The sequence below is a fragment of the Strongylocentrotus purpuratus genome, unplaced genomic scaffold (assembly GCF_000002235.5).
Source record: "Strongylocentrotus purpuratus isolate Spur 01 unplaced genomic scaffold, Spur_5.0 spur5_scaffold_9, whole genome shotgun sequence".
Taxonomy (NCBI): Eukaryota; Metazoa; Echinodermata; class Echinoidea; order Camarodonta; family Strongylocentrotidae; genus Strongylocentrotus; species Strongylocentrotus purpuratus.
Genome location: NW_022145615.1, coordinates 11,605,304 through 11,620,551, shown reverse-complemented (window position 1 = coordinate 11,620,551; position 15,248 = coordinate 11,605,304). Strand labels below are relative to the sequence as shown.

The following is a 15,248-nucleotide window of genomic DNA, read 5'->3' as shown; positions in this document are numbered from 1 at the left end:
CAGTATATACCTGGCATTTTTGTCGGGCATCTTCAGGCTGCTTGGAAAGTTGAGACTTTTCTTCGCTGAACTGCCGTGTCAGAGCCTGGTGTCTCTTACCTTCTTCGTTGCTTGATTCAAACTGATCCTGTAATACCTGTACGGAAACGAATGTTGGTGTTATTTTGTTCTTTTTATCATTATTACTCTACTCTAGAGTCTGATTTTTGTTATTCGGACTCCTATTTGTTTATTTAACTTTTTGTTAATTATCTCATACGAACTTTACATCTATAATTGTCTTTACTAATAATCTCATAATTACTTTACATCAATACATTAATTGAACTGGAAGCCTGTCTGCTGAGAACGCAGCATTCTTCCAGAATCTCAGGTAAAGGTAAAGGTTACTTTACATCAATACTTTTCGGATGAAAATTATCGTGTTTTTTTTAGCGTCAAGAGGCATCACATGAGGAAAAGAAATCAAAGTTCGAACATTTTCTGTTGATGTTCGCATCAATTCTTATTGTGTGAACATGTTTCATGCAGAATCGTGGGTTCGAACCCCGGCTGCGTCATACCAAAAGACGTTAAAAGATGGGAGTTGTTGCTACCTTGTTTGGCGTTCAACAATAAGGGATAGAGCAACGTCGATCTGGCGCTGCTCAGTGGCTGCCGGGCTCACGATCAATTGGGGAAAAAGAATTCCGTTTTGGTTTAATAAAATTTGGAGTGGACTATTAGTCTATTATTATTATTATTATTATTTCGTTTGTTTGTTTGTTTGTTTATCGATAATTCTTACCTGACATTTCTGGCCAGCTGTTTCAAGTTGGGCTGAAAGAAAATCCTTATCTCTTGTCAAGCTCCCCACGAGAAGTTCAAGTCGGGTTTTCTCTTGATTTACTGCTGAACAGCCCTTCTTCGATTCCTTTTGAAAAGTTATATTAATACGTTGAATATTTATTGTGTGATGGATCCATAATCTATAACATAAAACCGGCGTTCAATTTTTCTGTATTGAGTTTTACCTGATATAGATACTTTGTGATTTCTGTTTCTCCGTTTCTTCAATCTTTTGAAGTATGTCTTCAGAGCCTGTACTTTTTGCAATTTCGCATTTTAACCCGAGCAGATCGTTTTCTAAAGGAAATATCGGTTATTTCTACTTTAAAAAAAATAATCAGATGATTGTTTAACCTTGTTTGACCCTATTTTTACTTAAAATTGCGTTATTTATTTATCATCATTATCATTATTGTTTTGTTGTTGTTTTAAGTTTTGTTTGTTCGTTGGTGAGGGATTGACTAATTCGTCAGGAATGGAGGAATCTTCTTCAAATACTGAAGTAGCATCGCTAGACTATTTACATTGCATGTATTCGAACAAAAGTTGCTCGAATTTTTCAATCCGTCTGCTAATCAGGAAAAGGACATCATCTTATTTTTTGAGTGATTAGAATTTTACAACTAATATTAAGGATCCCTGTGTGGATAAACTGTATTGATATAAACTAACTAACCAACGAACCAATCAAACAAACAAACAAACAAACAAACATACCTCAGAGTTAGACTCGAGTTGTTCCTTCTCAGTAAGGAGCTGCTCTATATTAGCCTGTCGCTGCGAGACCTCATCAGAAAGTCGCTGAAAATATCAGTATTAAAGTATGAGTATTTGTAATTATTACTCAATTAAGTATGTCTTTAGCATCAAGGAGAGATGACTGTATCAGTAATAATATATTTTTTTTTTAGATAAACAGGGATATGATAATATGACACAGAAACTATCCAATACGTGATTGATAATTTTAAACTTGTACGCATGTACCTCGATTAATAACAAATTATCTTATGTACCTGATTTTCTGCCTCGGTTTCGATCTTCTGGCTCTGTAAATCGGCAAATTCCTTCTTCAACTCGGTGAGACGATCTTCTGTCTTGGCACTTTTCTCCTCTAACTCCTAGTTATCATTGTTGAATAAAATGGCGATAACAAAAACAAATAATGGATATGAATATTTAGACGAAAATTTAAAAAAAAAAATTATCAAAAAATTATTTCTATGCTTCCATAATTGTTCACTTTGTCTGCTTGGTCTTAGCATGCGTTTTGATAATTGAAATCTTCGAAACAAACATTAAGGGTTCCGTGTGTTAATAATGTAGTGATTAGTTTTTCAAAAAGGACAAAGAAACAGACAAACCTTTGAGTAAGCCAGGAGTTGTTCCTTCCCCGATATGAGCTGCTCCTTATCAGCGTTATGTTGTGAGACCACATCAGAAAGCCACTAAATATGTACGATTAGTTTGATATAATACATAGATAAGTCGTTAGAAAAATTATTACTTACTAAACGCACAGGAATGGGATTCTGTGGGAACCTTTTTTGGGAGTAATATAACTTCGATCACTTCGTGTAGAGTTGAAATTTGGAGCGCATTCAACTCCAAGAGGAAGTGATCCCTTACATGACATTAAAAAAGGCATTTGCATTCGTTGGTGAAAAAATAGGACTGTCTATTGCTGCGACGATTAAGCGCAAAAAAATAAGATGTCAGTGGGAAATTTTCGTCTCTCTATTTGAAATTTAACCAAATCAAAGATAAAAATGTCATGAATATTCTCGAGAAATAAAGACGTAGATGGTCAACAATTTATTGAAAAGAGTCAATTTTTAGTATTACTTATGTAAAAGATGGTAATAGAGCTTTAGGTAGAATCCTAATATTAACATATTATTATTATTTGTACCTGATTTTCTGAATCTGCCTCTTTCGTTTGGCTCTGTAAATTGGCAACATCCTCTTCAAGATGACTGAGACGATCCGTGGCGTCTACGAATTTCTTCTCTAACTCCTATTTAGCATGAAACGAGAAAAGACTGAGATTAATACATTACAGAAATTACTGATTGGTAACGCTATATATGTTTCTCTGTATTTTGCTTATTAATTTGTTTATCTTCATGATTTATTTATTCACTCATTTATTTGTTCATTCATTTATTTGTTTGTTTTTTTGTAATTATTATCTTAAGAACTTACCATGGAGTAACATTTCAACCGTTCCTTCTCTGACAAGAGCGGCTTAATGTCGGCCTTTAGTTCCTTGATCTCGAGTGAAAGACGCTGAAAGATATTGAATATGATATTTTTCATAATAATATACGTTTCGTTTGTCTTCAGCATAAATGTGACGACAATTATGAATATTACATTTGATTGGTTAAAATGAACGTGTGATGTATGTTTGTATGAGCTTTAATTATTAGTTCGGTTGACTTTGTCTATTTTTTTAATGTTTATTTGAGTAATTGTGAGAGCAAAACTAGTATAGTTTTTTGTCTCCCTTGCTACAAGCTTTTGTATGTACATTTATTTTGTTTATGGTAAATAAATGCCATTTTAGCTAAGCTGAACTGAATTGCAGATAAGAATCTGAATAATATCATGAAATAAATGAAATTTATAATAGGGTAAATTTAGTCTCTCTATTTGAAAAGTATCCAAAGGCTTATTATAAGTAAATATTCTTCACAAAAAACACATGAGTGTCAACATTTACATCATCAGAAACTACCCACTTCCATTTTAAACACTGCTTAATACTGTAAGAGATCGTTACCAGTGATATAAACATCTTGAATATTAATATCATTTATTTGTACCTGATTATCTGAATCCGCCTCGTTCTTCTGGCTCCGTAAATCGGCAACATCCTTTTTGAGCTGGCGGAGACGATCTTTTGCCTTCGAATATTTTTCGGCTACGGTCTATTCATCATGAACAAGGTAATTCCAATTTTAGAAACATACAAAATGGAAACCCATTAATTGGTGGGTTACGGGGATCCAGGCTGAGTATAGACCTTCTTTCCCTTCAATATACATTTTGACCCATAACTGCACCACCCAATGTGCAACTTTATGAGTTAATTTTTATCATCTCTTTATTTATGCTTTATGCTTTGAATGTCAATATTATAGTATGCGTGTATGGAATGGACAATTCAAATATTTTGTCGTACAAATCTATGCATATTTTTAAGTATGATAGGAATTTAGTAAGTGGTTCGTAAAATCTCTATGAATATGATCAAGTTCAAGAATGATTTGTATCACTTCTAAAAACATTGGATGTCTGCATTATTTTGTGAATCCCCCTCAATGGGTTGAAAAGTCTCACCCAATCCTTGTTTAATGACTGACCATCTGTTTAGTGTCAAAAGGGCGTTAACTCCTAACGCCCTTCTGACTCTCTACAAATGGACTATAATATGTTACCTTGAGTTTAGAGTCTAGTTCGATCTTTTGAACCTGTACTTCAGAAACCCTCTTCTTGGATTCAAAGATCTCTTCATCTGCTTTGGATATGGTGTCCTTTGAATTAAAGTTTGAAGAACAAAAATGTAATGGTTGTTTAACCTACTTTGTCTTCTAATTGCGTCTTTGAATATAACTTCTTTGTACCTGTATATCCATGATCGTTCCTTGGTTCAATAATGATATTAGCTTTAATCTATACAAGTTACACTTTTCATTAAAAACAACAATACTACAATATTTTATTAAAAACATATCACTAATATTATTACTACTTCTTATTCTTCAGCTACAACTTTATAATTCTGATTGTTTTTTTTTTATAATTCATCGAATACATCTACTTTTTAAATAGCTATCCTCATTATTATGCAATGATCTACCTTCAGCTTTAAATCCTGCTCAATCCTCTCTTCTTTCAGTTCTTCAATCTCTTGTTTCAGTTCGTCCTCACGATGGTTGGTCTTGCGGTCTTTAGAAAATGAGTTCTGGAAATGAAATGAAGTGGGGAGAAGTATTGAGAGTTTTGATACAATATTCGCACATGAAATTAATTTATATTATGTTGACATGGTTCCTTTCAGTTTAGGGATGATCATTATTATCAGTATAGACCATTCCTATAATGTTCCTTATCGTATGAAATATGTATTTCAAAATTTCAATCCAATCCTGAAAGTATGTTAATAGCAAATTTGCAGTTACAGAACGCTTCACAATATTTATCTGGAAGTATAACATTTGGGCAGCCCTGTCTTGGCAGCCTACAGTAGAAAACTGATTCCCCACCACCGGGCCATGATAGAGCGCCGAATCCGGACGGGGTACGCCCTTTCCATTATTACTAGCGCTTATAATTATTTTCATCATGATAATAAAATGATACATGTTAATTACAATTTCAATGTATGACATTATAAATGGTAAGTATACCTGTATCTCCTGGTACAACTCATCTTTCTCTTTCTGCATGTTTCCAATGTCTTGTTCCAGCTTCAAGACATAGTAGTCCCTTTGATGACCATCAGAGCGAAGATTCTGAAACGAGGGTAGAAAAAAAAGACGTCATCAATTGCAAGATTAGAGTAAATTCAAACGGAGGATTGATATAATATATTACCAAACACTTTCGCGAAGACTCCACGAAATCAACTAACGCATAATTTCAATACTCTGTTATATCGAAATCATATTTAGATTAATACATATGTCTAAGTTCGTTGTAACGTAAGTACATTTAATTTTGTTTGTCTTAATATTTTAAAATATATATAAAGAAAAGTTTATATTCTTACCTTAAGTTCTTGGTCGAATGATATCTTCTGAAGTTTCAGAGCACTCTGGTTTAGTTTTGATTTCATGAAGTCATCCTGAAATGAGTAATATTTTAGCAATTATACTTGTAAAACAATATTAAGCTATATCATACGCTTGCGTCATAATGTCGGAAGGCTTTACAACTGCTTCTCAAAGGGAATGCGACAATTACGGCTAGCCTTTTTTCACCAAAAGTACATATAGGGTTCATGTTATGGTTGCGATTGGGTTTTGGGTTAGGTTCAGGTTTAGGAAAGTTATAGTGTTGGGCCCGGGGTTGTCGAAGTTAGGTATTCGGTTTTTGTAGTAAATTACCGCGGATCAATTATTGTTGCGACAGCATGCATGTGTCATTCATCCAGGCAATAATGAAGCGGAAATACTTTTGTCATTTTCGATGCTTCATTTCATAACCAACCTCAGACTTTGAATCCAAATTCATCATCTGATTGAGGTTTGCCAAGTCCTTCTCCAGTGTCAAGATGTGATCATCTTTCTTGAACTCTCTGGCTTGAAGATCCTTTTACGAAAAAAGAAAAGAGGTAATATAGGAATATCTCCTATTAGATAATTGGTATCAGGATTCTAAAATTAAAAAGAATCGAGAAAAGCAATAAAAATTAAGCTATCCATTGATCATTCAAGGAATATTCAATATGATAATGAAGATTACCGTTAAATTTAGTATATAATGTTTCGGTCGTAATTGTTACAAAATATAACTGTATTCGTAAAGTTACATTTCGGTATCTTCTTCGCCGGTCTAATCTGCGACTTCGAGCTTTTATTGACAAGCTGTGAATAAAAAATAAAAAAAAACCAAGAATACTATAACTATTTTATGATTACAATTGTTTTTCATATTGTTACTAACCTTATACATATTCATGATGTATGTTAATGCTATTTAAAGGCATATGCACTAAAAGGCTTGGATTTTTATTTAAAAATCTTAGACCGTATATGCGCAGGTATTTTGTTATTTTTGACTTACTGATTCAAACTGTTGTTACTGTTGTGTGGTTATGATTTTATGATATATTTTTGATTGTTTAATACAGTGTCACCTTGCTGTGATAATATCCACCATCCAATGCTAAATAACGGGAAATACAAAACTTACAATATTTTTCATTGAAAAAAATAAGATTCTGTATGCCTCAAAAAAGACATTTAAAGATTTATCTTCAAAGTGGGGCAGGCAATAACCCCCCCCCCCCCCACCCCTATCGGCGCCATTGTACCTCTATTGAACATGGTGTTTAGATGAGGGTTTCTTGAAGTAAGTCGTATTGTGGCTTATAATGATATACCTTGATCTGTAGATTGAGAGACTCGTTGTTCTGTTTAGTCTCATCCAAATCAGTTTGAAGACCCAAGACCACCTCCCCAGCTTCCTCGTAGCGCTGCAGTAAATCCTAAGAACAGAAGAGAGCGGGAAAAAAGGTCATTATTTCCATGCGTTATCTTCAGATTCTATGCAATAATAATAATTATAATCTCTATTTATATATAGTGCTTAATACGAGATACCGTCTCAAAAGCGCTTTTGAGAATTATTATCCCGGTCATCAGATTCATTCACGCACAATCTCCACTCCCTGGGGAGTGTTCCTACAATAAGCTAACCAATTTCGAAGGTTTACACAAATATGTGCTACCTTTTTACCATAGTTATACTTGATGAATTTTGTGTATATTATCTAGGATTACAACTCCTTACTTCTGCAAAATATTTGACAATTTGAAAAGTACCTATACCTACCTCATTTTCACACGTCTTCTTTTCGATGTCTGTCTCAAGATCGCGAATCTTGGTCTCGAAATCAAAGACGCGGTTGTCAGCTGTCTGCCGCTTATCTTGAGCTTCCTATACATATAAGAAATATAAGTAAGAAAGGGAGGGGAAATAGTTACATTCAGAAAGTATCAAGTGGAACATAAGTCTGTGGATACCAAACATCTTGAACTATAATCAGCTTCAAATCAGTGTTGCAGTCGAGTCCGGTCCCAGGGCCGTATCTTCATTACCTTGGCGTTTGCCTCGGACCGAGTTTGTGTAGAAAACCTATGGTAGGTTAATTTTTTGACAGCTTCTTGACTCGCGGGAACGGCTAACCTCGACTACATTCACTCCTTCAAATCATAGAATATCATTGAACAAACAGAAAAATCGAAGAGGGTAAACATGTCACCTGCAGGTCGAGGGCTAGATCGAGGTTCTTGGTCTGCAAATTGTCCAGTTCGTTCTGGAGTTCGACGATGCGTTTGGTCTTCGTCTTTTCACGATCACGGAGATTCTACAAGAAAAGGACAAAGAATACGATATTTTATGTCGTGTGATGTCAGGATTATTTCAAATCGGTTAAAAGTCATTCTTTTTACAATCTGACTACGTTAATCATTCACACTTAAACACTTTCCTACATGAATTTACTTTGGAAACGACGTGTATTTTGAACTTGGAAATTAATAATTTTAAAGTTAGAGATTTTTGTTTTTTTCTTTCTCTCTATCTCTCTCTTTCACTCTCTCACTATCTCTCTCTCTCTCTCTCACTCTTTCTCTCTTTCTTCCTTTCTTTCTTCATGCTTAGGAAACCAAATATGCATTTATACTTCTATATCTATCACTATCAGTTTATCAATACCTTCTCGTTCTCTTCGTTCTTTATATTACTGCTTTACCCTATAACTGAAGCCAATAGTCTTACAATCCTTTCCCTAAACATGTAAACTGCTTTCATTATTTTCAATGCTCCTGGGCACGTTTTATAAACAGTTACGATTGATCGCAACCTTTTTGCTATTGATATCAATCGCAACTATGCACATAAGAGATAGGAGACTGCAAACATGCGATTGATTTAGTTAAATTATTAATTATTAGACGAGGCCCTGGTATAATCTATGCGATGCCTAACAACCCTAATATTCATTCTCTTAGACAATGTTTCATAACTGGTTTCGTCACAATACATGCATCTCTGTTTCATCGTGATGTAAATACATCCTATTGGATTTGATAAAAAGCTGATGTTGAAGCCCCTATGAAAGAAGAAGACGAAACGGAGAAAGTTGAATAATAATTTTTTTAAATGAAAAAAAAAGCCTCACTACAGGCATCTTGATACAAATAACATGTATAATATTGCAATGTTTAACAACACTTTTAAGAGGAGATTTGTATTTTTCAGCTTCAATAATAATAATTATTACAAGAGATAATTGCTTAATATTATTTTTAATAGTTTAGGCATCAATTTAAATTGTTTTTTACTTGAAAACTAAATTTGTTGCTATTACGTGAAAGAAATGTCTTAAAGTTATTTTTCTTCATTTAGTTTGCAATATCATTTATATCATATCATTCTTATCATTTTGATTATTTTATTCTTATTATTTTCATCTTCATCTTAATCATTATCACCTTTTCACTCAAATTGAAACGGGTTGCCTTTGAAATCTTTTCTTTTACTTAGAAAACTAAATAATTGGATTTGTTTTTTTGCATACATCCTAATAAATAATAATGTTAAGGTACCTGAATCTTCTCCTCTTTGACCTTGACCATGTCCTTGAGGTTGATGAAGGTGACCTTCATCTTGCTGACCATGGTCGAGGTCTGTGAGGGGGTGGTATCAACATCCATCATTCGAGCAAGACCCTGTTAGGAGAATTATCATAGTATGTAGATCGTTAAATTATTATTTCACTATATTCCCATACTATGGTCGGAAAGTCAAGACCCCGTCTCTCTCTCTCTCTCTCTGCCCCCCCCCACCTTTCTCTCTCACTATCTCTCTGTCTAACTTTCATATTTTCCTTTCAATTTTCTCAAATTTATATTCTCTATTTCCTACTAACCCCACCTTTCTCTCTCTGTCTCTCTCTCTCACTTTTTTTTTCTTTCTTTCCTTCTCTCTTTCTAACACCACCTTTCCCCCCTTTATTCTGGTATACCCTTCCAAGTTTAAATTAGGAAAGAGAGAAGTGAGAAGCATTTTGCTATGTTCTTATTTCTGATCTGACAGTTGGTTGTACCCCCTACTATGAATATTGATATCTATATAAAACAGACTTATATTTTTCATTATACATTTTCCTACAAATTTGTTACCATGATTGACTCATCCGAGTGGCCGATCAGAGAGTCCTTCGGTGACTCTTTCAATTCCTGCAAAAGGATGATTACAAATTATTTTTTAATCGTCAATACACAAAATAGAATACGATCGCAAAGAGTTTCAAAAATCAAACTTAGTTTGTTTTAATAGCCTTGTGTGGCATAATTATACTGAAATATGCGAACGTGAAAATGACATAATACATTTCAATTAGACCTTTAAAAAAAAAGACGTTGTATTGCCCTTTGCGACAGACCCAACAATCTTGAAATCAACGGTCGGCTTTAACAAAACAAAAAACAAAAAATATCGTTTTTTAAAAGAAAAAATATGTATTAAAGCATTCAAAACTGAGAAATACCAGCCCAAAGAGGGAGTAAACAACAAACAAAAAGTAGAAAAAAAAACACAGATTCGACCGACCGACCCATGTTTTGGCACCAATGAGCAATACAATATCTTTTTTTTATAGGACTCATCATAAGTTTTGTAATCAATGATTTTTATAGACAATAAGTTATGTTTTAAATCTATAAACATGTGAATGTTTCATAATATTTTCAATCCTTTAGTTGGAAAATCAATTCTCTTCTTCATTCTCCACTTCTTCTTCTTCTTCTTCTTTCTATTCTTTCTTCTTCTTCTTCTCTTTCTCCTTTCAAGAGGAAATTAAAGGAATACCTAATACTTGACAGTCAGAGAAGAGAAGTGAATGACATGTTATATGATTGAAATTTTTATTCTTCTGTCGGTTCATACTTTTTCATGTTGTATATACTTATGTTTTCGTACGTTATAGAATTTCTACAAATTCATCATTATTTTCCTCTTCTTCCTTCTCCTCTTTTTCTTCTTCTCCTTCTTCTTTTTCTTCTTGTACTTAATATCATTTCTATCATCAGTTTAAATGTTGTTATTATTATCTTTAATAAGTAGTTCTTTTAATTTTCTTATCTGTCTGTAAATATTACTATTTTAACTTATTAATTTTATACATGTCTGTAAGGGACCCCACTGGAAATAAGCTCTCGAGCTTTCGTGGGTTATCCTGTTCAAGCTGACTTTTTTTTGATCTGTTATTATTGTATATTGTTGTATGTTGGAAGCTTGTCGAATAAAAATCAATCAATTTTTCTTTCACATCAATCATTACAAGAAGATGTCACGTACCTGGATGTCGTTCTTAAGTTGGGAAATGACGTGTTTCTGCTTGCTCCAGGTTGATGTGATAAGATCAGCTAAACCATCTGGAGCAAGGGGACCGGAGACTTCAGTCAACCCCTTGCAAGCCTTCAAGAGCGTCTCGTTACCCTAGATCGAGTAAAGAGGAGAGAAATGATTTACATGTGGGCCTTAACGATCCCCCACCCTTTTACCCTTTGTAATTTAGCCCTACCCCCGCCCCCTCCGGAAGTTTAGACCGAAAATCACCTGAAAATTTGAAAAAGCTTTCTCCTTCTTTTTTATTTAATGATTTATCGGAATTGAAACCATGACTGTACATGTAAAACTGTATAGCATTTTATAAGATCTCAAGCTTTTTCATCGTGTTCCTGTACTTTTGTATGGGTCAGAATCTTTTCAAATGAGAACTGGGACCCGTTTCACAAAGCCTTTTTTCAAAGACAAATAACAAAAATCAGTGACAAATCTGCTGATAACTAATTAGAAGCAAGGATTTCACTAGCTTATAACAAATATTATTTTGTCACTGATGATGATAAGTTTTGTGAAACGGGGCCAAGATGTATATATATTTTTTGTCTGAATTATCTTGGAAATGGTACCTTGATGGTCTTCTCAAGACGGGTAACGCGTTCTTTTGAGGTTCGAACGAAGGTCTTGAAGGATCGAGCAGTCCTGACTGGGTTGGTCTCGGGACCAAGGCCTAATGCATCTTGCACGTCAAACAAGAGAACATCATGGTCCTAAAACATTGTCAAATATGGGACACGAGAGAGAGAGAGAGAGAGAGAGAGAGAGAGAGAGAGAGAGAGAGAGAGAGAGAGAGAGAGGGGGGAGAGAGTGAGAGAGAGAGAGAGAGGGGAGAAAGAGAGAGAGAGAGAGGGAGAGAGAGAGAGGGGAGAGAGAGAGAGAGAGAGAGGGGGAAGGGAGAAAGAGAGAGAGAGAGAGGGAGAGAGGGAGAGAGAGAGAGAGGGGATATAAAAAGAGATTATGAGACAAAGAGAGCGTAATTGAGAGTGAAAGAGAGGTTGGGAATGAATATGAGCAAAAAGAGAGAAAGAGAGAGTGAGAGAGAAACAGAGTGAGAGGGGGAGGTGAGACAGGCAGACGTACAGACAGACAAGGAAAGCAGAACTATAGGCAAAACTCATGGTTGAAAAGGAAGTTGAAGAAAAATTACAAACAGAAAGTATAACGAGGTTGCATAAATGTTTTACAAGCAAAAAAAGGAATAGAATATGAATAATATATATTTACAAAATATATTTATCGGCAGTATAATCTAGGGGAGATATGAATATAGGAATGATGTGTCCTTTTTTTTTTTTTTTAACCTGCTTTACATATTTTTTAAGGGGAATATTCAAAACTGTATATTGAGGCAACCCTAGACCCTAGGGAAACATAGAAAGTGAACACGGTAGACAGGTGGCATTTCTAGCCAGTTTACAGAACACTTTCTCGAGGAAGACATAATACATGACCATGATAGAAAAAAATAAGTGGCCGCTATTAAGACAGTATAGAAGATAATGCAAACATAAATCGATTTTAATTCTAAATGGTTTATTAATGAAAATTATACATTTTCAGTTTCATAACAGTTTAAAAAATTGCTGCAAATTTACCTTAAGTTGTTCCTTCATTCTTGTGGATTCGTTGTCTGCACTGGTCATCTTGAATATCAGTTTATTGACCGTGTCTGCCGGGCTGGTCGTGGGCGCAAAATCACAAGATTCACGAAGGAACTTCAACACTATTTGCACGTCCTGTAGTGTAGTTTCCTATGAAATATCGTAAACTCGGACATTGAAAATCATACCTATACTGTATTTGGACAAATACGAATTTACGGTGTTTTTTTAAACATTCAACCACATTCAGTCCCTCAAAAGTCAAAATAAAAGATTCTGACAGGAGCAGCTAGGGTATTAAGTTCTTTTTTATTAATTTTTTTTTTAAAGTTTAGTACTTCTAAACTGAGATCGGTCGAAAATCTTCCAGAATTCTTTTTCGTATTGGCACATATACGATAACAAATAGATAGTTGATAATATGATATCTTATTGCATCGTTTCCGAACAGGTTTATACGGTATAATATGGTCGGCTCAGCTGTTGTTCTTAAATTGTTTGTTATCCTTGTTTAGTGGTTAAGATTGGAATGGGATTTGGTAATGACTAATGACGTTTACCTTTTCCCTGTCTCCACCTACTACTCCGAAGATCAAGATATATTAATCTTGATCTATAGGAGACACGAACGAATTCCTCCAGACCCCACCCCTTTCTCTCACTGTATATCTATGTTTCTCTCTCCATCACCCCTCTCCCTATCCTTCTCCCTCTCTCTCTCTCTCCTACACTCTCCCTCTCCTGCGTTTCCCACCTATACTTAAAATATTCGGGGGGGGGGGGGTTTATTGCAAAAACATTATTTTTAGAAAGCCTAATCAGATCCCCCCCCCCCTCGGTCATTTATAAGCGTGTAATCATTTTATACTTGCCTCATTTTGGACTTTCTTGGTCTTAAATTTGTCCACGGGTCGTGCCATCAGTGTTTTCTTGATAGGGGGGTAAACAAGATTACCCTTATTCCTCACCGGCTTCTCAGCCATAAGAGGAAGAAGTCGGTTGATATGCTTCGGTGTGATACTCATTCTAAAACAAAATGTTTAAATACATGTATGTCTATTACATTACTGGCAAATTTAGGGGGCATACGGTCCATATCCTCCAATTTTAATATGCAATGATGCTTAAATACCTGTATTACACAAAAATATAAGTCGCCCCACCCCCTTATTTACCAACATCTAGCACGATTAGGGATTATACTATCATTATCATTATAAACGTTACCAGAAATCATTAGCAGTACCCATCTCCTCCTCCTCCTCCTCCTTATTTTCATCATCATTCACATTCAACACATTCATTATCCATAACATGTTCTATTCCTTTGCCTCATTGTTTCAATATCATGTACACTTTCATTTTATTTGGCACATAAATTGTGCATAATCTTCAAGGAAATAATAACCCCCCCCCCCACCTCACCTCCCCTCACCCCCCCCCCCAAAAAAATATATAGCCTATATTTTGAAGGTGTTTGTTAATTATTGTGTACATGTATATATTTCCTATTAATAGGAAGAAAAATGATAAGAAATATGATATCGTAAATCAGTGAGGCACTCACCTTAATTATCACTATGGTTTTCGCAAGCTGTAAAATAACGATTTCTGCAATAAACGTCAAAACTTTCACGTTATTGAAGAATTTCGATAGATTGCTAACTATACGTGTTCGCGAGCATGCCGTTTCAGCAAGTTGTGAAGTCGGTTGCTAAGTATGCCTCGCAACAAGCAGACATGTGGGCTTGACCGTGACGTAATAAAAACTTTGGGCCAATAAGCGTGCGCCTACGCTTTAAGTAATGCATATTCATTTTTGTACGCGCCTACGACACAATGAAAATAAAAGGCGTTTGACTTCTTATAAAAATCTGCTCGCGCATGGGCAGGTGCTTTGAAAAGCTCCTTGTGTTGCTATGAATATCATATATTGCTGAAACGTTGAATTTTGTTCAATATTAGTACGTGTTTGGTACGAAAGGATTTTCAAGATTTTTTTTTTTTGTTTGGTTTCGGCAAAAACTTTGTTGAAACATATAACCTTATAACCCCCTCCCTTATAACTAAGATTTACTTTTTAACACAAGATGGCAGCACACAAAGATACACTCTTATTTCCACGGAGTCAAATTTCACTCTAAATGGCGTCAGCTGGGAGTCAACTCTATTCCTAGTTAAAGTGACACGGATTCCGAATCAATTTGACTCGGATTGTGTGGCATCAGCTGAGAATTGACTCAATTCAGAGTCAAGATGACTCCTTTTCCGTGTCACTTTAACTAGGAATAGAGTTGACTCCCAGCTGACGCCATTCAGAGTGAAATTTGACTCCGTGGAAATAAGAGTGTAGGCCTAGAAGTAAAACAAGAGCTAACCAATGGTAAATGGCATGGTAATATTAATTTCACTCCAGAAAGACTGATTTAAGGCTAGTTAGCATAAGTAACTATAATCACAACAAGTCTACCTCGTACAAAACATTGCAAACGATAATGGCCTTCATATCTTTACCCTTTCATCATTATGCATTATTTTGTGAAAACAATGTAATGTGAATATAACTATTATTTTCTTTTAAAATTACCATCATAATAATAATAATGGTGGCTTCTAGAAAATCCCAAAGCCCAATATTGACGTCCTTTCTGCTATATTTCTTTCTATAGCTATATA

The 15,248-nt window shown here is 34.8% G+C and overlaps 1 protein-coding gene across 1 annotated transcript; it reads right to left on the bottom strand.

The window, feature by feature from the left end:
- Positions 1 to 4,220: 4,220 nt before the first annotated feature.
- On the bottom strand, positions 4,221 to 13,597 carry LOC115920686 (spindle pole body component 110-like). The gene is made up of 13 exons (XM_030977110.1): positions 13,441 to 13,597; positions 11,541 to 11,650; positions 10,924 to 11,064; positions 9,747 to 9,803; positions 9,171 to 9,293; positions 7,823 to 7,927; positions 7,393 to 7,497; positions 6,941 to 7,045; positions 6,046 to 6,147; positions 5,606 to 5,680; positions 5,244 to 5,348; positions 4,694 to 4,798; positions 4,221 to 4,367 (listed from the first exon to the last, which is right to left on the bottom strand). Exons 1-13 carry the CDS (start codon positions 13,595 to 13,597, stop codon positions 4,221 to 4,223), a joined length of 1,437 nt encoding a protein of 478 aa, XP_030832970.1.
- Positions 13,598 to 15,248: the final 1,651 nt, after the last annotated feature.